Here is a 27,867-nt window from a genome sequence, read left to right as displayed (position 1 = left end):
CCTGGCCCTCGCCCCGCCCCGCACGCACCTGGCCCTCGCCCCGACCAGCAACGCACCTGGCCCTCGCCCCGCCCCGCACGCACCTGGCCCTCGCCCGGACCAGCAACGCACCTGTCCCCGCCCCGCCGCAGCTCGGCGACCACGCTGCCCTGGGCTCGCTCCGCCCCTCCCCGCCCCTCCCCGCCCCCGCCCCGCCCCGCCGGCGCCCGAGGCCCGAGGCCCGAGGCCCCAGCCTCCGCCGTCCCTACTGACCGCGGCGCCCACCCACGGAGGTACGTGTCTGTGCGGGACCGCCCCGGCGGGCACCGAGGGGTCCGTCCTCGGCTCCGGGCTGGGAAAGCGTCCACGCGGGTCCGTCCTCCGCTCCGGGGCCGGGCAAGCGTCCACGCGGGTCCGGGCTCTGCCTCGGGCGGGCCAGTGCTGCAGGCGAGGCGGAGCCACCGGGGCAGGGGCCTGTGGAGGGGCGGGGGCTGGGGCGTGGCCCGGGGCGGGCGCGCGTGGGGAGGCGGGGCGGTGCCCGAGCCCTGGCTGCGCGGGGTGGCGAGCGGCCGTTTGCTTGGGGCTCGGGTTCCGTGGAGGAGTCCGGCGGCGGCGGCCAGTGGCGCGGGTGGTGAGTGGGGCTGGGCGATGGGGACCGCGCCGAGCCACAGGTGACCTCGCCAGACCCCGCGGGGTGGGGGCTGGGAGAGGGGCCGGGGTGGGTCTGATTCCTGCGCGCGCCCCCCCACCCCCCCCCGTGGACTTTGCAGGTCAACGTAGGCCTGAGATCCTCGTGAGCATCATCCCAGGTCCTGTTAGTTCTGTGTTTTTTATTAGATTCCCCTTCAGGGAAAATGTTGCAAGACGTGGTGTCTTCAGGGCTAAGAGGACATGGGAGAGGTTTTAATCATACTTGGGGCTTGTGTGCAACATGAAACTGGCACGTAAGTTACTTTTTCCCCTCTTTCTCCTCATGAAGCTCAGTTTTAGGTTACTTTTTACCCCCTTTCTCCCCATGAAGCTCAGTTTTACGAAAGAGAAGTATGGGAAATTAATAGTCACATGCTGCTGGGAGTGGATGCGGGGATGCTGGTGGGAACTGGGTCAGTGTCCACAGTTCTGCCTCCTAGGCCTGACGGCAGGAATGGGACCTGCGAAGGCGTCCGGCTTCCCCCCTGTATGGTTTAGGACCCATGTGTGAGATGAGAGGAGATGAGAGGGCAAAGGTGACCTTTGGATCCAAAGGCACTGTGGTTCACAGGAGCGAAGCTGTTATCAGTATTACAGGGGTGTGACTCAGTATTTCATGACTCCTTGGGAGTGATTGTATCCTTTCCTGTAAGTCATCACAGAGAAGGGATACAATATTAGTCAACTTGGCCACATAAACTATTTAAAATTACATGAAACCAGTTCCAATCTAACGCATTTTATTACAAGTCAGCATATTAGGTATAGTTAGCTCCATCTATAACGGTGAAATTAGAATGAGTGGAATCACCATTCTTTCCTGTCTGTATCCTAAGGGCACCCTCTATCACACCAGGTGTTTTAAGATCTGGAGAAAGACCACACACACCTTACATTTCCAAGCTTTGCTGACCTGAGACCAGGCCTACACATCAGAAGAAAGGAAATAGTGTATAATTCTACCCATTTGTTGAATACCCACTGCTTGCCTGACATTAGTTTATTTAATCCTCACAGTAAACTGTAAACAGAAGGAATCATCTCCTGTTTGCAGATTGGAGAACTGCTGTTCAGCAAAGTAAAACACACAAGTACGCACAGTACACCAGAAAACAAAGGTAGGGACAAAGCAGAAGCCCAAGTCTCCATTCAGCCAATCTTTAAATGGTTATTTTTTGTAGGAAATTAAGGCATCCTTAATCCAAGGAGGCAAGAAGCACAAATCGTGGCACTTTAAAAAATTAACACTTGATCCGTTGACTCCAATCAATTGTGAGCATTAATTGCTCAAAGTTAACTGATGATGCAACAGGGAAAAATATGGTGCTAGGAGAGATTTGTTAGACTTGTTTTGAACACACACTCGTACATGAACTCATACAGTTTTTACGTTCATGATTGTTTTTATTTTTTAAAGGTACACTGTTACTGAAACAGGAAATAATTTTGAAATATATAATGTATTTTGCATGTGCATGTATGTGTTGCGTGCCAAGGACATTTTTGGGCATCTTATATAAGCTCAAGTGGTAGGGACTTGGAAAGCCAGGGTCAGGTGTTGAGTTTGCAGTGTGATCTGTGAAATATGCATCCTTGTTATTGGCGTGTTTATCGAATGGATAAGAAATCTTGCACTTCCTTAAAACAAAATAGAAATCCCACACTATAAAAATCTCACTTGATTGTTTATGATTTTCTTTGATATTTGGGATATTGTGGTGAGTGGTAAACTAAAGTTGAGTTTATTTTTCTTTGTTTTTTTTAGGATTAAGATCCCTTTGATCTTTTTATAATTATTAGGAGTTTGTATATCATTACAAAGTGATCATGAAAATTGTTTCATGATTATGTATTAGTGGTATGTAATGAGTGAATTATTATTTTCAAATCCACATTTCAGGACGAGAAGGATTTCAATAAGTAGCATTCAGTGCTTGGGCATTTATTTCACAGTCAAGAGAGGAACTGGATAGTAGCCGAAGAAATAGCTTTTAAACATTAAAATATTATTTTGCTCTATTCACAAAAGTAGTTAGTAAATTCGTGAACATTTGTATTTAGTTCCTTTCTCTCATAAGACCCTGGTAAAAATGACAAAGAGCTTTGAAAGCATTAAAAGCAAAGATGGGGCAGCCCAGGTGGCTCAGTGGTTTAGCACCTGCCTTCGGCCCAGGGCCTGATCCTGGAGTCCCGGGGTCGAGTCCCACATCAGGCTCCCTGCATGGAGCCTGGGTTTCTGCCTCTCTCTCTATCTCTCTGTGTCTCTCATGAATAAATAAATAAAATCTTAAAACAAAACAAAACAAAAACAAAGGACAAGGGAAATGAGAGAGGGAACAAACAGCTAAGAGAGGTCAGAACACCAGGAAATCAGGTCTCTCCCATACAGGGTCTGATGTCCAAACTCAGGGACCCCTAGGCCCTAGGGCTGACGAGGGAGTTACAGATCCAGTAGAAGTTCCCCACCCCTACCCGGCATGCTTCCAGAACACCCCAGCAGCCAGACCAGGGGGTTCCTCCATTTGCTGGACAACAGGAACAAAACCGACTGATCCCTTGATGACATTGCGTCAGCCCCCAGCTGACCGCACCCCCCCCCCCCATGTAAACAATTTCCAACATTGTTTTGTGTTTTCCTCTGAAATGTAACCGATACCCCAGGATCGCCAGGCCTGTGTAAGAGGCCTCCGTACGAAACAGATGTAGGTGAAATAAAGCCAACACCAGCCACAACCACAGAGAAGACTCCAGAGAAAGAGAGATGGTGTCGGGAGCAGAAGACAACTGGGTGAAACCGTAGTGCTGTTCTCCAAGGAACTGCAACAGAAGGCTCTATAGAAGAAACAGTAGAGAACAAGGAGAAGTCCTTGGAAACTAAAAAGATAATGACTGAAATTAGAAAAAAAATCAGTAGAATGTTAGAAGATAAGGTCATGAACATCTTATCTTCCAAGAGATGGAACAAGATGTCATCATGATGGAAAATGCAAGAGAAGGAAGATCAGAGCAGCGCTTTCTACCTCTGCAGTAAGCAGCCTTGCTCATCCCAAAGTACCATACAAAGACCTTTTTCTTTTTTTTTTTTTTTAAGATTTTATTTATTCATGAGAGAGACAGAGGAAGAGGCAGAGACACAGGCAGAGGGAGAAGCAGACTCCATGCAGGGACCCCCCCCCCGGGTCCCCGGGGTCACACCCTGAGCTGAAGGCAGCCGCTCCACCGCTGAGCCCCCCTGGCGTCCCCAAGTACCTTCTCCTGTGTGTGCCATGACATGAAGACGCTCAGGCAGTAGCTGCTGAGATCAGGCCAAGAGTCCTGGTACCTGACTAATAGGGGGTACAGGAAAGGAGAACAGAATCAGTCTGGAGGGAACTGACAAGCGCCTTGAAAATTTTCCCCAGAGAGGAAGGACGGCTTGGATTGCAGATGGGAAGGTCCCACCACGTTCACAGCAAAATAAATAAACCGGGCCCATCTTCAGGACGCATTGTGACACCTTAGAGGATCCGGGAAGGAAGACCTTGGGGTCCCACACAAAGGAGGTCGCCGGCACAGAGGTCTCTCAGGGAGGAGGGCTGCGTGGTGTGCCCTTGAGCCGTGTGCCCGGGAGGAAAGAGAAGGCTGAAAGGGTTGCGCCCCGATGAAGGCCCGATGGACGCCTGCAGGTGCAGTCATGCGGGAGGAAAGTCAGGTGTTTGCAAACCTGATGGGCCCGTGTCTGTTACAGCAGGTGTAGTAAGGACTTGAGAGGAAACCTGGCTCCAGGCTTTGCCCGGGTGTGGTCCAGACAGCAGCACCCAGGCCCCCGTACTCTTCGGAGATTCAGATTTTGTGCTTTACACGCTTCTCCATTAAGAGAAACCAGGAGAGGGGCAGACACCTCATGTCTTTGGACTGGAAAAAAAAACCAAGATAGAATGCTAAGAACTAGGATGTTGGCGGTCAGCTTGTCAAGATAAAGTGACCAATGGAAACAGACCCCCCACTGGCCCAGTTATGGCAGTTTGAGCACCAGGAAGAAAACTGAGATCAGGGACACTGGGTGGCTCAGCGGTTGAGCATCTGCCTTCCGCTCAGCGCATGATCCTGGGGTCCCGGGATCGAGTCCCACGTCAGGCTCCCTGCATGAGGCCTGCTTCTCCCTCCGCCTGTGTCTCTGCCTCCCTCTCTGCATCTCTCATGAATGAATGAATAAATATTTAAAAAAAAGAAAAAACTGAGATCAGCCAATGCATTGTTTGTAAAAATCCCCGAGTCCATCCATAACTTCCAATGAGGCAGACAAAATGAGCTTTAAAAAGGCACAAAAGAATTTCAGTAATGTTTCAGGAAATGTGCTGTGCGATGATCCATCTGTGATTGTCATGTAAACAGCTCTGTTATCCCAGGTTCCCAGGTTAAACAAGCGCAGTCTAAAGGCCTAAAAATTAAACTTAGAGCCAAGTTATACAACCCAGATGGAGGAAAACTCAAATAATAACTTCATTTTAAGGAAAGATACTTAGGTTATGAGGAACAAGTGTGGTGGTTTGGCAGAGGCCTTGTAAAATCCCAGCAAAGGGGAAGCGGAGCTCAGAACTCCCCCACCTACTGGAATGCGCTTGTTCAGCAGAAGGGTGAGTGCTGAGCTCACAGTGACCAAGAACCAGGCTCCCGGCGTGGGGAGGGGATGGTCCCTTAAAGTTGAGCCCCAGAGAACCATTAAAATGCACATCACTGTCACCTTAGGAAACGTCTAAGAAGATAGGACAAAGATAAAATACATTAAACCCATCGTGTTTGTGCTAGACTTTTTTTTTTTTTTTAGATTTTATGTATTTGTGTGTGGGGGGGAGAGAAAGAGAATGAGAACAAGCAGAGGGAGGGGCAGAGGGAGAAACAGACTCCCCGCTGAGCAGGGAGCCCAGTGCAGACTCATCTCAGGACCCCGAGCCAAAGGCAGGTGCTTAACCAGCTGAGCCACCCAGGCGCCCCACCTTTGCACAGATATAGAAATGAGTTTTGTAAAAAAAAAAAAAAAAAAAAAAAAAGAAATGAGTTTTGTAACCACAGCTTTGTGTATTTTTAAACCTGTTTGAAAGTCTTAGGTGGACTTACTGGATTTGTAGGTCTTGATTTATAAGGCTTACGAAGGCCTAAATGTTTACTAAGGTTTGCTTTAAAAAATTTTAAGTTTGCTTTAAAAGATGTCAAAAGCATTTTAAAAATCTGATATATTAAAACATAACCAGTAAATATTTGAGAACAGTAATTTCTTTGCTGTGTGAACAATGTGCTTTGAGAATTTTTTTTTTTTTTTTTAACTAGACTGCTGAAGAACGGACTATTAATTAAAGTATTTTAGTGGGGAATGTTGTTCCCTGTCTGTGAAAATTCATTTTGAAGGTGAAAGCCCTATACTCACCAGTGAGTTGAGACTGTGGGTGAGGGGAAGGGGACTGATGATTCTGCGTATCTGAGCAATGAAGCAGTGGAAGGATCTGACTGATGTATAGAACATTCCGGGGAAGGTTGGCATTGCTACATAGAAAACTAAAGAAACGAGGGGAAAAAGGCAATATTAACATAAGGAAAAACACCGTTCAGTAAAAGAAAGGAAGTGCAAACCCTGCCCCCTAAAAATGATAGAGGCATGTTGTAGAAAATGTGAAAATGCAGAAAAATAGAAAAAAAAAACATAAAAATTACCATAAAGTTTTAGTGTACAATATTTTCTTCCCATTTCTCTGTCTTTAAATTATGCTTGTGTGTACTTTCCTTCCTAGTTTACATGGGTAACGTTTAAAAGTTACAGTGTTAGATCTTTTTTCTTTTATTTTCTTTTTTTAAAAAAAATATTTGTTCATGAGAGACATAGAGAGAGGCAGAGACACAGGCAGAGGGAGGAGCAGGCTCCATGCAGGGAGCCCGATGTGGGACTCGATCCCGGGACTCCAGGATCACGTCCTGAGCCAAAGGCAGATGCTCAACCGCTGAGCCACCCAGGTGCCCCTAGATCTTTTTTTTCAACTTAATTTTGTACAGCCTGTGACATTAGTATGACTTAAAAAAAAAATAATACCTCTATTACTGGGGTGCCTGGGTGGCTCAGTCCGTTAAGTGCCTGCCTTCGGCTCAGGCCACAATTCCAGGGTCCTGGGATCTAGCCCCACGTTGGGCCTCTGCTCAGTGGGGAGTCTGCATCTCCCTGTCCCTCTGCTGCTCCCCCTGCTTCTGCTCTCTCTCTTTCTGGGTCAAATACATAAAATCTTACAAAAACAAAACAAAACAAAAGATTGCCATCAGCACAGGAAGTTGTAGTGGAGGGGTGGTATAGGATCACACATGTCCCCTGTTGTACAGAACAGCAGACCCTTGTTTCCAATCCAGTTATTCTGGACATGTTAATATCCAATTTTCTCAGCACTATTTATTGAAAAGACTCTCTTTTCTCCACTGGATATTCTTGGCTCCCTTGTCAACTCTTAGTTGATTGTATATGCTCAGGTTTATTTCTGGATTCTTGATTCCGTTCCATTGGCCTATTGACAGTTTTTATGCCAGTACCATACTGTTGATGACTGACTTTATAATATAGCTTGAAATCAGGAAGTGTGATATCCTCTGCTTTGTTTTCCCTTGGGATTTCTTTGGCTATTCAGGGCCTTTTGTGGTTCTATATAAATTTTAGGAATTTTTTTTTTCAGCTTCTGTAAAAAATACCATTGGAATCTCGATAGGGATTGAATTAAATCTGTAGGGGATCCCTGGGTGGCTCAGCGGTTTGGCGCCTGTCTTTGGCCCAGGGCACGATCCCGGAGTCCCGGGATCGAGTCCCACGTCGGGCTCCTGGCGTGGAGCCTGCTTCTCTCTCCTCCTGTGTCTCTGCCTGCCCCCCCCCCTTCTCTCTCTCTCTGTGTCTATCGTAGGTAAATAAATAAATAAATCTTAAAAAAAATTGTTGAATTAAATCTGTAGATGGTATTGGTAGTATTCACATTTTAACAGTATTAACTCTTCTAATCCATGAACATGGGATAGCTTTCCATTAATTTGTGTCTTCTTCACAATGTCTTTTGATTTTCAGCAGATATCTTTTGCCTCCTTAGGTAAATTTATTCCTAAGTATTTTTATCATGTTTAATACTATTATAAATGATACCTATTGTTATTTTTCAAGAAATTTTATTGAGAGTGTATGTAAATGCTACTAATTCTTGTATGTTAATTTTCTGTTCTGCAACTTTAAGAAGTCATTGATGAGATCCAACAGTTTTTGGTTGAGTCTGTAGGATTTTTTATGCATGTAAAATCATGTCTATATATAGAGATAACTTCACTTTTTCCTTTCTAATTCTGATACCTTTTATTTCTTTTTCTTGCCTGATTGCTCTAGCTAGGACTTTGAGTAGTCTGTTAAATAGGAGTCGTAAGAGTGAGCAGCCTTGTCTTATTCCTGATTTTAGAAGAAAAGCTTTTTATCCTTTCACTATTTGAGTATGAGGTTAGCTGTGGGCTTATCATATTTGGCCTTTGTTAGGTTGTGACATGTTCCTTCTATGCCTAACTTGTTAAGAGTTTTTTTCATAACGGGACAGTAAATTTTGTTGAATACCTTTTCTGCGTCTCTTGAGATGATCATATCATTCTTTTCTTTCATTCTGTTAATGTGTTATATCATATTGATTGATGGATTTGCACATGTTGAACCATCCTTGCATCCCAGGGATAAAGCCCGATAAAGCCGGCCTGATCATGGTAAATGATCATTTTACTGTGCTGCTGAAATCAGTTTGCTAGTATTTTGTTGAGAATTATTACATCTGTATTTGTCAAGGATGTTGGTTTTCTGTAGTTTTCTTTCCTAATGGTGCCTTTTTCTGGTTTTGGTATCAGGATAATGCTGGCCTATAAAATGAGTTTAGGAGTGTTCCCTTCTCTTTGAGTTTGAAAAGTATTGGCACTAATTCTTTTAAAGCTTGGTGAAATTCACCAGTGAAGCTTTATGTTTCTTTGCTTTTCTTTGTTGAGAGATTTCTGATTACTAATTCAGATCTCCTTACTAGTAATTGGTCTATTCAGATTTTTCTATTTCTTCCTGATTCAGGTTTGGTAAGTTTTGTTTCTAAACTTCTTCCATTTCTGCTATGTTGTCCAATTTATTGGTTGCTCATGGTAACCTTTTATGATCCTTTGAAGTTCTGTGATAGCAGTTGGAATGTCTTTTTTTATTTATAATTTTGTTGATTTTGGGTCCTTTTTTTCCCTTTGGTTAGTCTAGCTAAGGGTTTGTCAATTTTGTTTGTTTTTTTCAAAGAACTGACTCTTAGTTTGGTTAATCTTTTCTGTTTTTCTTTTCTGTATTTCATTTATTTCTGCTCTAATCTTTATTGTTTCCTTTCTTCTGCTAACTTTGGACTCAGTTTCTTTTCTTTTTCTTGTTCCTCTGGCATAAAGTTAGATTATTTGGGATGTTTCTTCTCAACATAAGCATGTATTGCTATAAAGTACCTTCTTAGAACAACATTTGCTGCATCTAATAAGTTCTGGTATGTTATGTTTTCATTTTCATTTGTCTCAAGAAACAGTTTAATTTCTTCTTTGATCCATTGGTTGTTCAGGAGAGTGTTGTTTAATTTCCATGTATTTGTAGATTTTCCAGTTTTCCTCTATTTATTTCTAGTTCCCTGCTACTATAGTTAGCAAAGATACTTGGTATGATTTCAGTCTTCTTGGATTTGTAAGACTTGTTTTGTGGCCTAACATACAATATGTCCTAGAATGTTCCATGTGCACTCGAGGAGAATGTGTACTCTGCTGTGGTTTTATATATGTCTGTTAGGTCCATTTGGTCTATAGTGCTGTTCATATCCACTGTTTCTCATGTTGATTTTCTGTGTGGATGATCCACCCATTGTTGAGAGTGGCCTATTAAAGTCTCCAACTATTATTGTATTGCTGTTTATTTTTCCGTTTAGCTCTATTAGTTGTGCTTAGTATATGTAGGTGCTCTGATGTTGGATGCATAAATATTTATAATTGTTATGTCTTCTTGATGTATTGATGCCTTTATCATTATGTAATGACCTCCTTTGTCTTTTTTTTTTTTTCATTTGTAAAGTCTATTTTGTCTAATATAAGTATAGCTACCTCTGTCTTTTTTTTTTTTTTTTTTGGTAATTCTTTGAAATGTTCCTTTCCATCCCTTTACTCTCAGCCTGTGTGTGTTTTTAAGGCTAAATTGAGTTTCCTGTAGTGGGCATATTGTTGGATTCCCCCCCCCCCTTTTTTTAATCGATTCAACTATTCAGTGTCTTTCATTTGGAGAATTTAGTTCATTTACATTCAAAGTAATTATTGATAGGTAAAGACTTACAACTGCCATTTTGTTAATTGTTTTCTAGTTGTTTTGTAGATCCATTGTTCCTTGTTTTTATCCTTTTACTGTCTTTTTTTGTGTTTTGGGGTCTTTTGATATCATTGTGCTTTTACTTCTTTCTCCTGTTCCTTTGTTTAGGTACTACAAGAGTTTCCCCTGTGGTTACAAGAATTACAGAAAATATCTTAAATTTATAAACCCTATTTCAGACTGATAATAACTTCAATAGAATTCATATAGTTTATGCTTTTACTTCTCCCTCTCACATTATAGATTATTATTGCTGTTACTTACATTTTTTATGTTGTGTAACTAATAACAGGTTATTATAGTTATTTTTTGTTACATTAATCTTTTTTTGTTATTATCTTTTTTTTTTTTTTTTTTTTTATGATAGTCACACAGAGAGAGAGAGAGAGAGAGGCAGAGACACAGGCAGAGGGAGAAGCAGGCTCCATGCACCAGGAGCCCGATGTGGGATTCGATCCCGGGCCTCTAGGATCGCGCCCTGGGCCAAAGGCAGGCGCTAAACTGCTGCGCCACCCAGGGATCCCTGTTATTATCTTTTAAACTAGGGTTATAAGTGAGTTATGTACCACTATTACTATGTTGTAGAATCTATGACTATATATTTTTCATACCAGTGAGATTTATGCTACCTTTCTGTGTTTTTATGTTAGTGTTCTTTTACTTCTACTCAGAGAATTCCCTTCTGCATTTCTTGGAAGGCAGGTGTGGTGGCAGTGAAATCCCTCAGCTTTTGTTTGTGTGGGAAAGGCTTTATCCCTTCTTTGTTTCTGGAGGAGAACTTCACCAGGCATAGAATTCTTAGTTGACAGTTTTTGGGTTTTGGTTGTTGTTGTTAGTATTGCTGTTTTTCAAATTTGAATGTCGTCCCATCCTCTCTTGGCCTGAAAAGTTTTTGTTGAGAAATCTGTTTCTGGTCTTACTAGGGTTCTCATAAATGTGTAATTTTTCTCTTTTATTGCCACTCTTAAAATTATTTCTTTGTCTTTATCTTTTGACAATTTAATTATGGTGTGTCTCGGTGCAGCCCTAGTCAGATTCATCCTATTTGGGGTCCTTTGGGCCTCATGGATGCAGACATCCATTTCTCTCCCCAGGTTTTGGAAGTTTCCAGCCATTGTTGCTTTAAGTAAACTCTCCGTCCCTTTCTGTTTCTTTTCTCCCTCTGGAATTCTCATGGTGCAAATATTGCTTCTTTTCATTGTGTCCAATAATTCCCATGGACTTTCTTCACTGTTTTTCATTTTCTTGCTCTAACAGTAATTTCCAATGTTCTGTCCTCTAGACCAACGATTCTTTTTGTCTGCATGACCAAGTCTACTTTTGTAACTGTTGAGTTCTTTGGTTCAGTTGTTGTACTTTCAACTCTATGATTTCAATTTTTTAGGATTTTTTTTTTAATTTTTTAGGATTTTTTGATGGTTGTTATTTCCTTGCCAGACTTCTCATTTTGATCATGCATTGTTTTCCTGATTTTGATTAGTTGTATGCACTTTCTTTTAGCTCACTAAACTACTTTAAGAGGATTATCCTGAGTTCTTTTTATGACAGTTCATACATCTCCATTTCTTTTAGGTCTGCTTTTGGAACTATTTTAGTTTCCTTTGGTGGTCTCATATACCTGATTTTTCATGATCCTTGATTCCTTATGTTGGTATCTATGCATTTAACTAATGGGGTTCCTCTTCTAGACTTTACAGATTTGTTTTGGCAGAGACAGTTCTTTACCAGTCAGCTCAGTTTGATTTCTGGTTACATCTGCTGCTAATGTCTTTGGGCAGGTGGGGTCTGCTATTATGGTCTATTTTGGGGTGAGGCAACTGTTCGAGCTCTGAAGATGGAGATGGTGAAGTGTGCCACTGGCTGAGCATAGTTAGATAGGACTACTGGCTTGGTTCTCTACCTAAGTGAGGCTATTGGATGGGCTCAGAGTTGCTTAGATTTTCTGGTCGGGCTTACTAGATGGTCAGGACTAAGTACCCTATTCAGTTGTGATTTGGGCTCTGAATTAACTTCCCTGCCCTGGCAGGGTAGCAGGCCAGAACCCAGGGCCTATACACAATTCATTGTTTGGGAGACTAAATCAGGCCGGAGTGTGCACTGAGTTCCATACTCAGGTGAGGACACAGGTTTTACTCTGCAGATGGGGAAAGCCACAGGCTGTGCTCTCTATCAAGTGCCTCTGTGTGTAGGGATGTTGAATGGGCCACCGAGCTGCTCATGTGCTCTGTTTGGGTTCCCCGATTGGATGGGCTGAAGGCTGTGCTCAGTGATGAGTGGGGCAATGAATTAGATTCCCTCTTCCAGTGCAGTGGCAAGAAGCAGCTCTAGACTTGGTAAGGCTCTTACCAAGTTGTCTTAACTCAAACTGATCTGCACCCCAAATTCCCTGCGGAACAGGACCACTGGCTTTGCTCTGTAACTTCTCAGCTCTGTTCTTCTCTTGGCTCAACACTTCTGGGCTGCACAGCTCCCAGGGGCTGTCTCCAGCCCTTCTGGTCATATGGGGCCAGAAGACCCTGTCCACAGCAGGTGGGGCTGTGGTTCAGCTCCTTTGCCTGGGTGGGAAAGGAGAAGGCTGCTCTCAGCTACTCTCAGTTTCCCAAATAGGCTGTCTGGTTGGGAGCGTCCTGGAGCTACCCTCAGTCCTCCGTGAGCTTACACCTCTGCCTCTGTACCTGGTACTGGCTCTGCTGTGGGGCCAATCAGCTCTGGCTGCCTGCCTCTCAGCTCGAGCTCCACCGGGCCACACAGTGTCAACTCCACAGATTGTCACCAGGCCTTCTGGTCAGATGGGGCTGGAAGGCACTCTCCGCAGCGGGTGGGGCTGTGACTCAGCATCTTGCCTGGGTGTGGGCAAACTGGGCTCTAGGACCAGCAAGACTCCTGGTTTGCGAATCTGAATCATGCAGATCTCCACCCCATGGTGTGCCCGGGTCAGAGTGTACCCCTGACTTAGCTCTACAGATAAAGCCTCTGGTGGGATTGCGCCCTGGACACTGCAGGTATGACCTTGGTTGCCAAGATCCGTGTGCTGGTGGTTCCAAGCCCTGTGCTCTTCTCTGTCGCAGGTGCCCAGGGGTTGAGCCACGCAGAATCCCCTGCAGCCTCTGTAGTGCGAGGTCGGAGTAGGCACTCCTGCAAAACAGGCCCGGTGCTGGGAGGGCTGTTGTCCCCTCCGGGTGCTCTCTTCCCACTAGAGAAACCAGAGGCTCAGGGAAGACCTCTCCACACGGTTGCCCTGTCCTGGGGGAGCCGCCTCTCCCAGCCGTTCGATGCAGTCTGTTCTGGTCTCCGTGGGGCAGGGCTCCTTAGCCTCACCCCACGTACCCCATGTTCGAGGAGAGTCTCAGTGCTGCCTTGTTCTTGATGTAGGTTCTTCTTCTGAGGGGGCGTGAAGCCAGGAGTGACCTGTGGGGTCATCTTGCATGGTATGTGCATCGGTGACTCTGGTTTTATCTTTACTTAAATCCCTAGACGTGCAGTATTTGGTTCGGGCTATATGAATGATTTAATGACATTTTTTTCTTGCTTCCTTAATTTTTTATACAATTCTAAATTGTGCTCTGGAAATATCGGTGTACCTATTTGTAGCATCGTTTACACAGAATAGGAAGGAACTATCTTAGTCACTGTTGGCCAGGTGTCTTTAATCGGCTCTCCACCTCTCCTTTTCGTTTTTGGAAGTCAGTGTTCAGAGAGTGATCTCCAGAGCCTTGCAGACCGGGGTTCCTGCCTCCCCTCTCCTCCTTGGGTAGCCTTGTGACCACAGGGACAAGATAAGAGAGCCAAGGCTCAGTTCCTTTGCTTTGCAAATGCCCATGTTCTCCACCAGCCTTAGAGAGGTTTAAGAGTCTTTTAGGAAAAGTGCTAATGTAGGTCCCAGTGTGTAGTACAGACTCAAAAAGGGATATTTATTATTTTTTTTCTGAAGTTAAAACTTTTTAATATAGTTCTTAGTTATTGTTTCTGTTTGGGAAGTAAGGGAACCGCTTCTAATATTTTCTCATCAATGATGATGGCTGACAATTCTCGTCATATTAAGGAAATATCAGGAAGTGTCATTTTCCCATTTGTTTCAAGGTTGTTTATTATGAGCGGGCAATTCAGTATCTCATGATTAACACACTTTGTGCTCTAAGACTGCCCTGCTTATCTGTGATAAGCCTACGAAGCATCACAGATTTCAGGTTTTCTTTTTTATTTAGCAATTTGTATAGGGCGGGGGTGTAATTTTACCTTTGATAACTATCAGTCATTTGCGACCGAGAAATAGAAGCTGTTAGACTTCACTGTGGGCTTTGAAGAGGGAGCCACGCTCGGGCTCTTGCTTCTGCATTCGTGTGGACCATGGGTAGGCATTGGCGAGGGGAGGGGACACGGATTGTCTGGCACATCCTCTTCCTCATACAGGGAGCGGAAATCCAGTAACACACTCAGAGTCCCAGAGCCAGTCCCAGAGTCCCAGGGCCCAAACCTCGCCTCCCCCCGACTCCCGCCTCTTCCTCTGAGTGTCCTGGCTTGTTCTTCTCCGGGTCAGTATTTGAAACAAGAAGACTGGAGCTACTCTATGTTGAGGAACTACTTATCTTTCAGCTTGCTTGCTTGCTTGCTTTCTTTCTTTCTATTTCTTTCTTCTTTCTTTTTTATTTAATTTCTTTTAATCTTTCACCTTTCTTAATTCATGAAGGGGCTGTGCAGCCTGTCAGTCGGGGCGGAGCCACCTGGGGGCAAAGCCAGAGGTGCTTGTCCCCAGGCAAGAAGAAGATTAGTGGTGGCCCACAGACACTTGTCTGGGTCTTGACCTTTCCTCGTATGAGGAATGCTTGGGACTGTGCTCCTTGTCCTGCGGTAGCTCCTCTTACAAGCTCTTCGTTGTTAGACCTGCTTTAACAGTTGTTTCTTCTAAAATTGGTAAGCAGGGAGCATTTGCTGATATAAAATCCAAATAAACAATATAACTTTGCATCAGTTTCGTGTAATGGCTCCTTTTGTGTGTGTTCGTGTCCCCAAATCCCGAAGCTATTTCTGGGTCATCAAAGAATCAGTTGTATTGAGAAGAATCTTAGTCACGCGCATGTTCTATCCTTGTAGCAATTTCCCGCGGGCACAGGGAGTCTGAGAGCCCAGGAGGCCCCGCGCCCCAGCTTTTCTGTATAATGAACAGAATTTGAAAACAAAAGGTCTAAACAAGGACGGTAAATAAAATTGATCAGATGTGTCCCTTACAGTATTATTTATCTGCAGCTCTTGTAACAAATTACCCCGAACTCGTGCGTTTACTCCCTCGGGCTTCTGGAGGCCAGGAGGCCCGCAGGCCCAGCTCTCCCGGAGGAGGCTCGGGAAGAGAGCCCCCCCCCCCCCCCCCCCCCCCCCCCCCCCCCCCCCCCGCCTTGCCAGCTCCGGGCTGCTTTCTCCTGCCGGACCTGCACCTGCGTGCGTCCTCCCTGGTGGAGGGAGAGGGAGGAGCAGGCTCCCCGATGCGGGGCGATCCCAGGACCCGGAGACCATGACCCGAGCTGGAGGCAGGCCCCTGCCCACCGAGCCACCCAGGCCCCAGGACCCTTCCTTCAGTCACGTCTACAGTCTCCGTCGTACAAGGCACAGTCTGCCTGGGGAGGGGTGGGGGGGCTGATACTTGTGCAGATAGAGGAGCCCGCAGACGCTGCTCCCGGGTCTGCCCCCCACCTCTGCGGCTCCTGCCTCCTCACCGGAGCCCCTGGCCTGCTTCAGGCTCGTCCTGGCGCCTTCCTCTAGGGACATCGAGAGCCGCCGTGGAGAGGCCGTCTTGGCCTGAGTTCAGCCGTAGCTATTGGGTTTCTCAGCCTGGATTTATCACTTCACCTCCGTGATAGTAGGTCTTTCTGGAGACCTGCCTGAAGACCCTCGGACCTACCCGGTCCCTGCCTGCCCAGGGTATTCCTGTTCCGGACCCGGCCTAGGCTGCCAGGGTCATGGCCACGGGCCCTCCGTGCCCGACACGTGCAGCCTGACCCCTGCCCTCGGAGGCCCGTGTCGGAGTGGCGTGGGCATGCACCTGCTGCCATGTGCCCTCGTTGTGAGAACAGGGGCCGAGGCCTGGGCCTGTGGTCAGTGGGAGGTCTGGGGAACACGGCCGTAGTGTGCGCGTCGACCCAAGCAGAGGTTTCAGAGGAGAGGAAACCAGAGGGTCAGAAGTCCTTGGTTTTAAGAGTCTCCTACATCTTTGCCGGTGGTTTGATTTATCTTTTATCTTCAGGCTCCAGGTTATCCTAAAATGGGGTCTTCCCACATTATAAAAACATTCAACCATCCTTTTTGTGCGTGACCTTGTGGTTGGACTGATCATTTTGAATGATTTTTAAATATAGGCCCACACAGCACCCCAAACAGTATAGAAATGGAAGCAAAAGCCAATAACTCCTTTCCTGATCCCACCCGCAGGGAGTAACTGGACTAAGGCATCAAGCGCGTAACCTTCCACGCTTCCTCTGTTTTCGCAGCCAAGCGTACAGGTGTCAGTCCCCCTGCCTTTCTCCCCCACATAACAGGATTGTATTATTAATATCCTTATTCAGTTTTTTTTTTTTACTTAATATTGGAAACACGCAAAATAATTTTGAGGGGCCCCTAAAGAAAGAGAGTTTTGTGTACATCCCTATTTCCCCACCGAACCAAAGTGGTAACTGTCGATAACAGAGTGGTATATAGTCAGCGTGGAAGCCCCTATTTATGCAAAACTGATTTTATTTGACTATTTATCCATTTATTTTGGAATGTGATACTGATCTTAAAACCATTCTTTCAGGCTCACCATGGATACTCTTTCGGAGGCAAATGGCACCTTTGCCATAAGTCTTCTGAAAAAGCTGGGGGAAGACGGCTCGAAAAATGTGTTCTTCTCACCCATGAGCATCTCCTCTGCCCTGTCCATGGTCTTCATGGGCGCAAAGGGAAACACTGCAGCCCAGATGTCCCAGGTACGTGCCCGGATGTTTCTGGACAACAGTAGATACTATTAATTTATCGGTTGAGCTGGTCTTGCACTTTCACAGCCAAGGTTTGCTCCCGACAGATCCCTCTGCTGGCGTTGCAGGATGGGGACAGAGTTGCCAGGTGACAGGTTGGGCCCGGGTGAGCAAGCACCTGGAGCGGTGCCTCGGCTCTGTTAGGGAGGAAGTGGTGTGCTCCATCCCGGAGAATGAGTGATGTCACCACCCTGACGGTGGTTGATGCCTGAGTTTGAGTTTGTGAGTAGGGATACGGTCGCACGGGTCCGTGCTGCGTTGTGTGATAGTCTTTGGATATTGTCATTTGCTTTCAGTTGTTAGAGATTTTTATTTCAATTTTCTCCTATAAGTGTAAGATCCTCTTAGAATGGCACCGGTCCACCAAAAATGTCTTCAGTAGCATTTCAGTTGTTTGTTGTTGACTAACCAGTACCCTAAAACTTAGTAGCTTGAGATGACAGTTGACTGGTGCGAGACTCTTGGTGTGTCAGGTGATGCTTCTGCTCTGCTTGGCCCCAGCTGGATCACTGGTGTGGGATCTTGGCCTCTTCCGTGTGGCCTTTGCCACTAGGCCTCCACGGGGTGTCTCCTTGGCAGCGTAGCCTGGCTTCCTTACGGGATGGTACCCAGCTTCCAGGAAGACCAACTTAAATGCACAAATGTTTATCAAGCCTCTGTTATATCATGTCTGCGAATGTGCCACTGGCTCACGCCAGTCATGTGGCCGAGCCCAGAGTCAGCCCAAGACGGGGGCTGCGGGTATGGCTCACTGGGGCCACTGAGGACTGCCATAGTCCACCCTCTGGCCCCTAATGATTCCAAGCCCCCAGCAGGTGAGGTACACTCATGCCATCCCAAGACCCCAGAGTCTCATCCCATCATGGGGCCGGGCTCGGGCTTGAAGTCCAGGAGGAACAGGGCTGTGAAGTTCCTTGGTATGGCTCCTGGGTGTGGAGTTTTGGGACACTCTCTTCGAAAATGTCCCATCCAGACTGGATGTCCCAGTCTGCTCGGGCCGCCAGAGCAAGGTAACAGACCGAGTGGCCCAAACAACAGAAAGATATTTCCTCACAGTTCTGGAGGCTGGAAGTCTGAGATCAAGGTGTCAGCAGAGTCGTTTCGTCTAGTTTGGGGTTTCTGTCTCTCCGCTTACACCCCGCTTGCTGGCCGACAGCGTCCTTAGGATGTTCAGGAGCATCAACGGCCGCAGAACAAGGCGTCCCACGCTTCGTGGCCGGAAATAACAAAGACTGTTTCTCAGATCCCGTGGTCTGACCCACGTGGCGCCAGCTGAGATCATCACGATCCCGGAGGGCCTCTCACGTGTCCCGGGCCTCTGTTCTCCGGCAGGTTGTCCCCCACCCCCCACCCCCACCGTGTCAGCTCTCCAGGCCTCTCCGTGAGGCTTCGAGGCTTCCACCTGCGGAGCCTGGGCTTCCCCACATCCCGCTGGCTGGGGCCAGGGCAGTGCATGGAGCGGCCCGGCCCGCTGAGGCCCAGGCCCAGAACCGCGTGGCTCCCGCTGCACCCCACGCGGGGAGAGTGGCCTGAGGTTGCGGAGACGGGGCCTGGTTGCAGCCGACCGCGCAGAGGTGCAGAGGCGACACGCGACACACACGAGCACACGGCGCGGGGTGGGCAAGGGCAGCGGCCTCCGGGTGGGCTCCGGGCTCCGGCCCGACTCCCCGTGGGAAGTGCTTTCAGTCTTGAGTTGTTTGAAGCTTTTGAGCTGGATCTGTGCGGTTCGAGGCCGAGCGCACTGTCGCGTCCACTCCCCGAATTCAGGGCACGTTCTGTTTTGGGTTTCAGACACTTTCCTTAAGTAAAAGCGGCGGAGGCGGTGATGTCCACCAGGGCTTCCAGGCGCTTCTCAACGAAGTCAACAGCGCCGAGGCGCGGTACTTGCTGAGAACTGCCAACAGGCTCTTCGGGGAGAAGACCTGCGGTTTCCTCTCGGTGAGTCCGCTGAGTCCCGCTCGCCCAGTGAGGGGCCCTGGGGCCAGGGCAGGCGGGTCCTGCGGGTGGCGGAAGCCCGGGCGTCCTCTCGCTGACCTCATGCTCCCTCGAGCCCGGTTTCAATTTTACCTTTTGTGAAATGAACCTTATAACAAATACTGTCCAGATTTTTGGGAAGCTTAAAGGAGCCAATTATAAAAAGAGCTGACATGGACCAGACACAATTCAAGGTGAGTTGGGCCAGGGGCACCTGGCTGGCTCAGTCAGAAGAGCATGGGACTCTGATCTGGGAGTTGGGAGTTCAAGCCCCAGAGGTTGGGTGCAGAGGCTACTTAAAAATAAAACTCAAAAAAAAAAAAAAAAAAAAAAAAAAGATGACTGGACTGAAACAAGAGATCAAAATGAATATTTCTAATTGTCATTTCACACACACTAATAATTTTTTTAATGCACTGCGATACTTGTTTGACTTTTTACATGTGTATTTTTATTGTTTTTCTCTGCTGCAGAATTTTCACAAAGCTATTTGTCTAATTATACTGGTTCTCTTTATTCATAGTGCTTTCATGCTTTTCTTTTTCGTTTTTCAAAAACTACTCAAGTAATATGTGAGCGTATTTCTGTTAAGTAATGAGTATATTCCTGTTGTATAAAAACATAAGTAAAACAGACAAAGCGAGAGTCCTCACAACCTCTTCCACACCTCATCCCTCCCATTGTAGACTTGGCCTGTATCCCCTGTTCGTGCAGAAATCTGTGTGGTGGGGGTTTTCTCTGCACGACATCATATGCCATAATGTTGTTTTGTGATTTTTTTTTTTTTCACCCAGCACCGTGTCTTAAATTCTCTGGATATCGGGGGTCTACCTCTGTTTAACTGTCATCTGCTATTCCGGAGTCTGGGTGTCCGGAAATGCACAAAGTCCATCACTCCCCCCATCGAGGGGCATTTAGACAGTGAATATTACCATATGTGACCTGTGCCGATGTACGTGCTGCTCCAATGTGGGTTCGTAGGAGGGAGGAAAGGAGTGAAGCTTTGAAGTTGTAGGCAGTATTGCCAGATTGTCCAAAATGCTGTGGCTACTTCCATTCTCTCCAGGGATGTTAGCAGAGCGTTTACTTCCACTCGCCATCATCAATGCTGCGTGTGGTTAACCTCTTACATTTTGACTATTAGTGAGATCGGACAACTTTCCTTTTTGTATTATTATTTATTTATTTATTTATATGTTTTTTAAGCTTTTATTTTTAAGCAATCCCTTATACCCAATGTGGGGCTTGAATTTATTTATTTATTTTTCTGTATATTTTTTTTATTGGACTTCGATTTGCCAACATACAGCACAACACCCAGTGCTCATCCTGTCAAGTGCCCCCCTCAGTGCCCATCACCCAGTCACCCCATCCCCCCCGCCCACCTCCCCTTCCACTACCCCTTGTTCGTTTCCTAGGGTTAGGAGTCTCTCATGTTCTGTCGAACAACTTTCCTTATGTTTAATGATCATTTTTTATCTTTTCTAAGTATTTCCTTTGCACACTTTTTATTGGGCTATATATCTTTTTCTTACTGATTTTTGAGTTCTGTGTTTGGGGTATCAATCTTATTCTATCATGATTTTGTTCATTCTTTTCTTTTTTTTTAACATTTTTTAAAAATTTATTTATTCATAGAGACACACACACAGAGAGGCAGAGACACAGGCAGAGGGAGAAGCAGGCACCATGCAGAGAGCCTAACGTGGGATTGGATCCAGGGTTTCCAGGATCACGTCCTAGGCTGCAGGTGGCGCTAAACCGCTGTGCCACCGGGGCTGCCTGTTCATTATTTTCTAAACTTGTTTCAGACTCAAGTTGTCTTAAAATAATTGGAGTAAAGTAAATGTAGTCAAGCATGAGGTCAAACATTGGCAAGATTTGTTCACCACGGTGTCATTTTTTTTTTTTTTGTCACAGCGTGTCTTATCAGCCTTAGGCAGTTGCCATCTTTCCATAAGCCTTTGGTATAAAGAAGAACGAAATTTCCAGTAAACACAAAGAACGAGTGGTTGATTATCTTTAATCTTCTATCTTTTAGGGTGGATACTTTAAGAAAAGCATTGGTGTTTCAAATCTCTTTTGATATCGAAATAGAAGATAAAGGGATTACAAATGTTTCTCAGTTATTTCTTATTAATTTACTGTTCCAAGAATCCAATACCAGTCAGTGTATAATGAGATATCCCTTCAGTTTGATTAGTCATTGCTTATCAAGTGGTACCTTAAATAGCAAGAAGTTATTTTTTTTCAAATGTGTTCAGAAGTCGTAGAAATCACCCAGGGGTGTGACACTTTATTTTAATACATGAGGGCCCGGGTTGCCTCCAGAGTATTTTCTTACATTGAAAGACTCAAAAATTTTCAGCGGCTTGGAGCAACAGGACAGCAGCAAAGATGGCAGAGCAGAGACTACACGGGGGCTCAGTGAAATGCGGCCCCTGGACCACCTGGTACAGTGTCTGCAACACGCTGAGACCTCAGTGGCGCTCTAGAGAACTCACTCCCCTGGTCCTCAGGGGAATGCTGCATCCTCACGTACAGGGGAAGACAGGAAAGCTTAGAGAAACTGTGACTTTCTTTGTTTTGTTTTAAGGTCACATGGCTAACAGGTTGCAGGACCTGCGTTGGTAGCTGCTGTGCCACATTACCTCTCCCAATGCTATCTTGAAGCAGAAACGTGAAATCCTGTAATAGAAAACCGGTCCTGAAAAGGGGAGTTAAATACCTAGCCGTAAGCTGTTCAAAAGAAGGATCGAGAAGCCATCCTGTAGCGTGCTGGCCACAAATTAGTTCTTTCAGTCCGTTAACTTTTCTTTTTTTCTTTTTTTTTTTTTTTTAGTCCGTTAACTTTTCTATAAGGTTTTTTGCTTTCATGTGGCATGATGTACGTATCCAATGACATCATCACCATTTCATAGACTGTATTAACAGGACGTGGTTTCGACCTCTTTTTGAAGTCGCTGGCCCTCTAGGGTAAAGCCATCCAGACCCGTAGGCACTAGGCACACGTATCTGTTGCCTTGCCATGGGGGTAATCGAGTCACAGCACAGAACTCAGTTCCTCAGTGGCCCCGGCCATGTGCCAAGTGCTGAACAGCTGTGTGTGGCCCATCTAAAATGTTCCCCAGGGGCGCCTGGCTGGCCTGGCCCGGGAGTGTCGGCCTGTGTGGCCCAGCGCGGCCCAGCGCGGCCCAGCGCGGCCCAGCGCAGCCCAGTGCATCTGCACTTGCCTCCCTGGTGTGCTGCTCGGCCCCCAGAAAATCCGGCAGCGCCTGCGGTCTGTTTGGGTCGGACCCCTGCGTCACTTGGGCCACAAGCTAGGGTTAACTGTGGCTGGAGAGTGAGACAGCGGGCTTTCGGTGGGCTCCCCAGGCTCTCCCCATGCTCTCCCCATGCTCGCGCCCGGTTGCGCTGCCTGACTGCCGGTGTGGCTCAGCAGCAGCCGGGGGCCGGGTGGTCACGGTGCGCTCTCTCTCCTAGTCTTTCAAGGATTCCTGCCGAACATTCTACCAAGCCGAGATGGAAGAGCTCGACTTCTTGAGTGCCTGCGAGCAGTCCAGGGAACACATCAACCGCTGGGTGGCCGGAAGGACGGAAGGTGAAGACGCGCGGTGGCTCTGTCCTCAGAGTGTCCCCCCGGCCTCGCCGGCCGCCCCTTCACAAGGCCACCGACACCTAAACGGGGCTGACGCCTCTCTCCGAGGAACGCAGCGCCCAGACTCTGCCTCTGACGTATCGCCAGCCTGGGCCCACTTTCTCTAGCTCTTCCCTCTTGTCCTTAACGAGTCTGTGAGGCCTCTCAGTAATCCATACGCCTCTTCTAGAACAATCTGTCCTGGTGGCCCTGGCGTTAACACATAGTCTGTCTTTTCACAAACTCCGTAAAGAGGAGGACAGATCCGGGCCTTCCGCCGCCCGCCGCCCAGCATTGCTTGCACTGCGCCGACCACCGCGCGTGATTGTGGGGCACCCGGCGGAGCCCTCGTCGTCCTGCGGCTCAGAGTTTGAGCTCTTCTGGGCACTCTCTGCTGCCTCTCAGCTTCCTGACGCTCCCTCAGATTCCTCTCTTTGGTCACGGGCACCACGCATTCCTCTCGGTCTCACTTGTGGCGAGTTTACCACGCACTTCAGGTTTTGCTCAAGTGATGCTATTGCTCTTTTCAGGGCTTTTCTAATAGAGGCTCTGGTGCTGCTGTTGTTTTAAGGACCAGAGTCCCCCTACGTGGTTATATCTGGGGACACCGAACTCCTCTTATCTACCTCACAAGAGGATGGCCCAATTTAAATATTGTGCCTGACGCATGCCTCAGGAAATGTCTTTCCTAAATTTAAAAGCCAGTGAGTCAGCTTACAGCGTTGTATTAGCTTGGGATACACAAGATAGTGCCTCAGCCCCTCCGCACCGTCCTCCGTGCTCCTCAGGGTGAGGGCCCTCCTGAGTCCCCTTCACCTCGCTCACCCCTCCCCTGCCAAGGCCCCCTCTGGTCACCACCAGTTTGTTCTCTAGAGTTAAGAGTGCGTTTCTCCTTTCTCGCTTTGTCTCTCCCTCCCCACCCTCCTCCCTCGTTTGTTTTGTTACTTAGATTCCACACAAGAGCGAGATCACGGGGTGTTTGCCTCTCTCCAGCCGTGGGGAAGTCCTTTCAGCTCACTGGTTCTTTCATTCTACTTTTCAGGTAAAATTGTGGACCTGCTGTCTCCAGGTTCAGTTGACCCAGGGACTAATCTGATTCTCGTGAATGCCATCTATTTCAAAGGAAACTGGGATAAACAGTTTAACAAAGAGCAGACCACGGAGAGGCCATTTAAAGTCAGCAAGGTATGGGCAGCCCGGGTGGCTCAGCGGTTTAGCATCGCCTTCAGCCGGGGGTGTGATCCTGGGGACCCGGGATCGAGTCCCACATCAGGCTCCCCGTGTGGAGGCTGCTTCTCCCTCTGCCTGTGTCTCTGCCTCTCTCTCTCTCTCTCTGCATGTCTCTCATGAATAAATAAATAAAATCTTAAAAAAAAAAATCCAGCAAGGTGAATATTTTGGAATGACGAAGGAGTAATGTACTTCCTACACGGCCTTGGGTGCCAGTAGCCAGGCTCCCCGGTGTGCCTCCTCATCGGGCTCCCCAGTCCCCTGCCAGACTGTTGCCAGGTGTTCTGTCTTATCACACATCCTGTGTCAGTTGTCAGGCGGAAGGGCTCTCTTGGCCTCCTGAGCGTTTGAGGTTTAAACTGCAGAGTATGATGTATGAGGCTTATTGTATAGCTGGATCCTGCCCATTTGTCCCCGTTTCTCTACGTTCCCAGCAGTACCTGTGTGCCCTTCCTTCCCAGCAGCGTCTGGAAGCCCCCCCTGCAGGGACGTCTGTCTGCAGTCTTCTTTGGATAATAAGGATAGCAAACACTCAGTTTGGTTTAAAAACAAGCAAACAGGGCAGCCCGGGTGGCTCAGCGGTTTAGCGCTGCCTTCAGCCCAGGGCGTGATCCTGGAGACCTGGGGTCGAGTCCCACGTCGGGCTCCCTGCATGGAGCCTGCTTCTCCCTCTGCCTGTGTCTCTGCCTCTCTCTCTCTCTGTCTCTCATGAATAAATAAATAAAATCTTAAAAATTAAAAAACAAACAAACAAACAGAAGGACATGTATGTAGGGTAGACAGCAAGCAGAGTATCTCCAGCCTTGAAGATACTATCTGCTGGTGGTTTTATATCTTTTCTGTCACTGAATTTAGTGTATTCTTTCCCTTTTTTTTTTTTTTTTTACTTTTCATTTTAGAGGTTTTTGCACATATATCTGAGTAGACAAATTAGACCAATTGCAGCCTATTCTTGATCGTTGACCATGACTTAGATCTTCTAAGAAGACATGAGCCTGAACTTCCAGTCTCTCAAGAAATCTATTTCCCTTTGAGCTTTATTGTGAAACGAACGGCCCTGTTTTCACCCCAGGGAGATTATTTCTCTCCTTGAAATTAATTTTTAACAAGGTGTGTCTTAGGGCCTGATTTATAGAAAGTTCATCTCCCCTCTCAGAGGCCTGCGGGCAGGTGGGCAGAAAGTGGGGCTGCCTGGGAAGCAGCTGTCTTCCGTGCCTGGCACACGGCCTTGTGCCCTGGCCACACTCACAGCACTGCCCGCCCCCACCTCCCATGCGGGCGGGAGGAAGGGAAAGGACGAAGGGTGACAGCAAACGCCGCCTCGCCTCCTTCGGGGCTCTGACCTCTTATTCAGAGAGAAACCTGCCTTCTGTATCTCGCAGGCCCCAATTATGTCGTGTGGCTGCTGCTGGCTGCAGGGAGGTGGGGACTTCCAGCTGGCTTCCTAATCTCTCCAGTGGAGAAAGGCAAAAAGCGCAGTCGGTGTTGAGCACAGCCGTGCTGATTTATGTATTTTATGCTATAACCACAGGGTCGAGTAGATGGGACACAAACCGTATGGTCCATACAGCTGAAAATATTTTCTGTCTGGCCTGTTAGAGGAAAAGCGCGCTGATGGCTGGCCCTGGAGGTGGACAGGGCGCTGAGGGAGGAGGAGGCAGGTGTGGCTGAGGCCGGTGCAGGCTCACCTTGGAGGGCACAGGTGAAAAGAAACAGAAGTGTCTTCCATTTATGACACCGACTCACGTGCTGCCCCGTCGCAACAGTCGTAGGTCTTAGACTCCACACAAGTCAGCGGCCCAGGAGGGCTGTTGGCTGGGATGTGCTCCCCGTCCTTACTGTGCTTTTCCCGCCTCGCTGGGACACACTGGGGACAAATGCATTCTTCTTCCAGTAAGATGTGTTCACTTCGCTTGGTCCTTTGGGTCTCCTGGTGCTTCAGGGGTCCATCCCTTTATTCGGCAGATGCTGGTGGAGGGCCAGGCACGGGGCTGTTGCGGTGTGGGCAAAGCCAGTGTACACCCCTCTCGTCTTCCTGGGGTGAGACAGTGAGCACACGCGGGAAAACCGGAGTCACGGAGGAAGGATGCAGCCCGTGGCTGGGGTGCAGTTTCAGGTTGTGGCCCTCACCGAGCAAGGAGCACAGCGACGCCAGGGCGTGTGCCGTCCAGGTTCTGGGCTCGGGCTCATCGGGCAGACATGGAGCAGGCTGGGTTTGCCCTGGAACCATCGGGGGCCCCTGTGACTAGAGCAGACAGGCAGAGACGGACGGGAGCCGAGGGCACGGGGACGAGCTCTTGTCACCGTCGTAGGCCCCCTAAGGACTTCAGCTTTTTTACTCCCTTGGAGTAGAGGGGGAGCCGCAGAGAGGTGTTCGACCAAAGACTGGCTTGATCCCATTTATGTTAATATTTCGAACGTCTTGCCGATATGGTTTGCTATTGAGTCCGTTGTGGCGTGAAAGTCCAGAGTCAGGGATACTCCACAGAGGTTTTGGCAATGGGATGAATGGCGTTGCCATCACCTGAGATGGGGAAAGTTGTAGATGGAGCAGACTTGGAAGGGACTGTCAGGAGCCCAGTGTGACGTGTGACGTTGGAGGTCTCTTTAGTGTCCAAATGCAGGTGCCAGATATGCAGGAAGATCAATGGGAGCGTGACCTATCTGGGCAAGCCTAGAAGGCTAGAAATATAAATTTGGGGATTCTGTTTAAAGTCACATTATTGGGGACACCTGGGTGGCTCAGCGGTGGAGCATCTGCCTTTGGCTCAGGGTGTGACCCCGGGGTCCCGGGTTCGAGTCCCACGTCGGGCTCCCTGCATGGAGCCTGCTTCTCCCTCGGCCTGGGTCTCTGCCTCTTGCTCTCTCTCATGAGTAGATAAATAAAATCTTAAAAAAAAAAAAAAAGTCACAAGATTGAGCTCACCAAGAAGCAGGCGCCGAGTACCCCCAGAGTTTGGGTTCGAGGCAAGGAGGGTGGACTAGCAGAAGAGGGGGACCCATGTGGTACCCTGGAAGCCAAGAAAGTGGGTATAGAACCTGCGGCGGCCACTTCTGGTGATTTGTCCGGCGTGTCCACCGAGTCTTGTTTCAGCTTCACGTTTATCTGTTTCCTTTATAGAATGAGAAGAAGCCTGTGCAAATGATGTTTAAAAAATCTACCTTTCAAATGACCTATATAGGAGAAATATTCACCAAAATTCTGGTGCTTCCCTATGTGGGCAGAGAGCTGAACATGATCATCATGCTTCCAGATGAAAACGTCAGTTTGGAGACGGTAAGGAGCGCCGGGCGCGGTGGCGCGGTGGCGGCAGGGCCCGGGGTGGGGTCGGGGGGCTGCGTCTAGGGCTAGCATGACGTCCCCTCCTGCCCCTCGTCCCCTACCGCCCAGAGAGGGCTCCGCGGGGCGGCACCCTCCAGACCTAAAAGGGTGCGACTCCCTTGTCCTAGGTGGAGACAGAACTCACTTACGAGAAGTTCACGGAGTGGACGAGGCCGGACATGCTGGACGAGGAAGAGGTGGAGGTCTTCCTGCCGAGGTTTAAGCTGGAGGAGGAGTACGACATGAAGGCCGTCCTCTGCAGCCTGGGCATGACCGACGCCTTCGAGCAGAGCAAGGCCGACTTCTCGGGGATGTCGTCCAGGGGAGACCTGTACCTGTCCAAGGTGGTGCACAAGTCCTTCGTGGAGGTCAACGAGGAGGGGACGGAGGCCGCGGCCGCCAGCGCGGCCGTCATGATGCTGCGCTGCGCGAGGATCGTGCCCCGGTTCTGCGCCGACCGCCCCTTCCTGTTCTTCATCCAGCACAGCAAGAGCCGCAGCGTCCTGTTCTGCGGCCGCTTCTCGTCCCCGTGAGGAGCACGCCCGGCGCGCAGCCCTCCCCTCTCCTGCTCATGCCCTCGCCCCGAGCCTGTCGTGCCAGGTGACCCGCGCGACAATCCGAAATAAAAGGCCTAGTTGTGAAA

The 27,867-nt window shown here is 48.1% G+C and overlaps 1 protein-coding gene across 4 annotated transcripts; it reads left to right on the top strand.

Annotated features, from left to right (window-relative positions):
- The first annotated feature begins 145 nt into the window (after positions 1 to 145).
- On the top strand, positions 146 to 27,867 carry SERPINB6 (serpin family B member 6). 4 transcript variants are annotated; one of them, XM_025446072.3, is made up of 7 exons: positions 146 to 272; positions 16,842 to 17,013; positions 18,853 to 18,999; positions 22,519 to 22,636; positions 23,715 to 23,857; positions 27,024 to 27,179; positions 27,353 to 27,867. In XM_025446072.3, exons 2-7 carry the CDS (start codon positions 16,849 to 16,851, stop codon positions 27,755 to 27,757), a joined length of 1,134 nt encoding a protein of 377 aa, XP_025301857.1. In that variant the 5' UTR covers positions 146 to 272; positions 16,842 to 16,848; the 3' UTR covers positions 27,758 to 27,867. The 4 variants fall into 4 exon arrangements, with proteins under 4 accessions (XP_025301857.1, XP_025301865.1, XP_035566388.2 ...); XM_025446080.3 differs by lacking the exon at positions 146 to 272 and adding an exon at positions 494 to 610; XM_035710495.2 differs by lacking the exon at positions 146 to 272 and adding an exon at positions 527 to 650.

The sequence above is a fragment of the Canis lupus genome, chromosome 35, assembly GCF_003254725.2.
Source record: "Canis lupus dingo isolate Sandy chromosome 35, ASM325472v2, whole genome shotgun sequence".
Taxonomy (NCBI): Eukaryota; Metazoa; Chordata; class Mammalia; order Carnivora; family Canidae; genus Canis; species Canis lupus.
The sequence above is the reverse complement of the archived record's forward strand: the minus strand, read 5'-3'. Positions and strand labels throughout refer to the sequence as shown.

Bases quoted from the DNA above. Each gene is read 5' to 3' on its own strand.
- SERPINB6 (XM_035710495.2), top strand. From the start codon at position 628: ATGGGGACCGCGCCGAGCCACAG. The intron at 22,637-23,714 runs GTGAAGACGCGC...TCTACTTTTCAG, and splicing joins GGTGGCCGGAAGGACGGAAG to GTAAAATTGTGGACCTGCTG. The intron at 27,180-27,352 runs GTAAGGAGCGCC...CCCTTGTCCTAG, and splicing joins AAAACGTCAGTTTGGAGACG to GTGGAGACAGAACTCACTTA.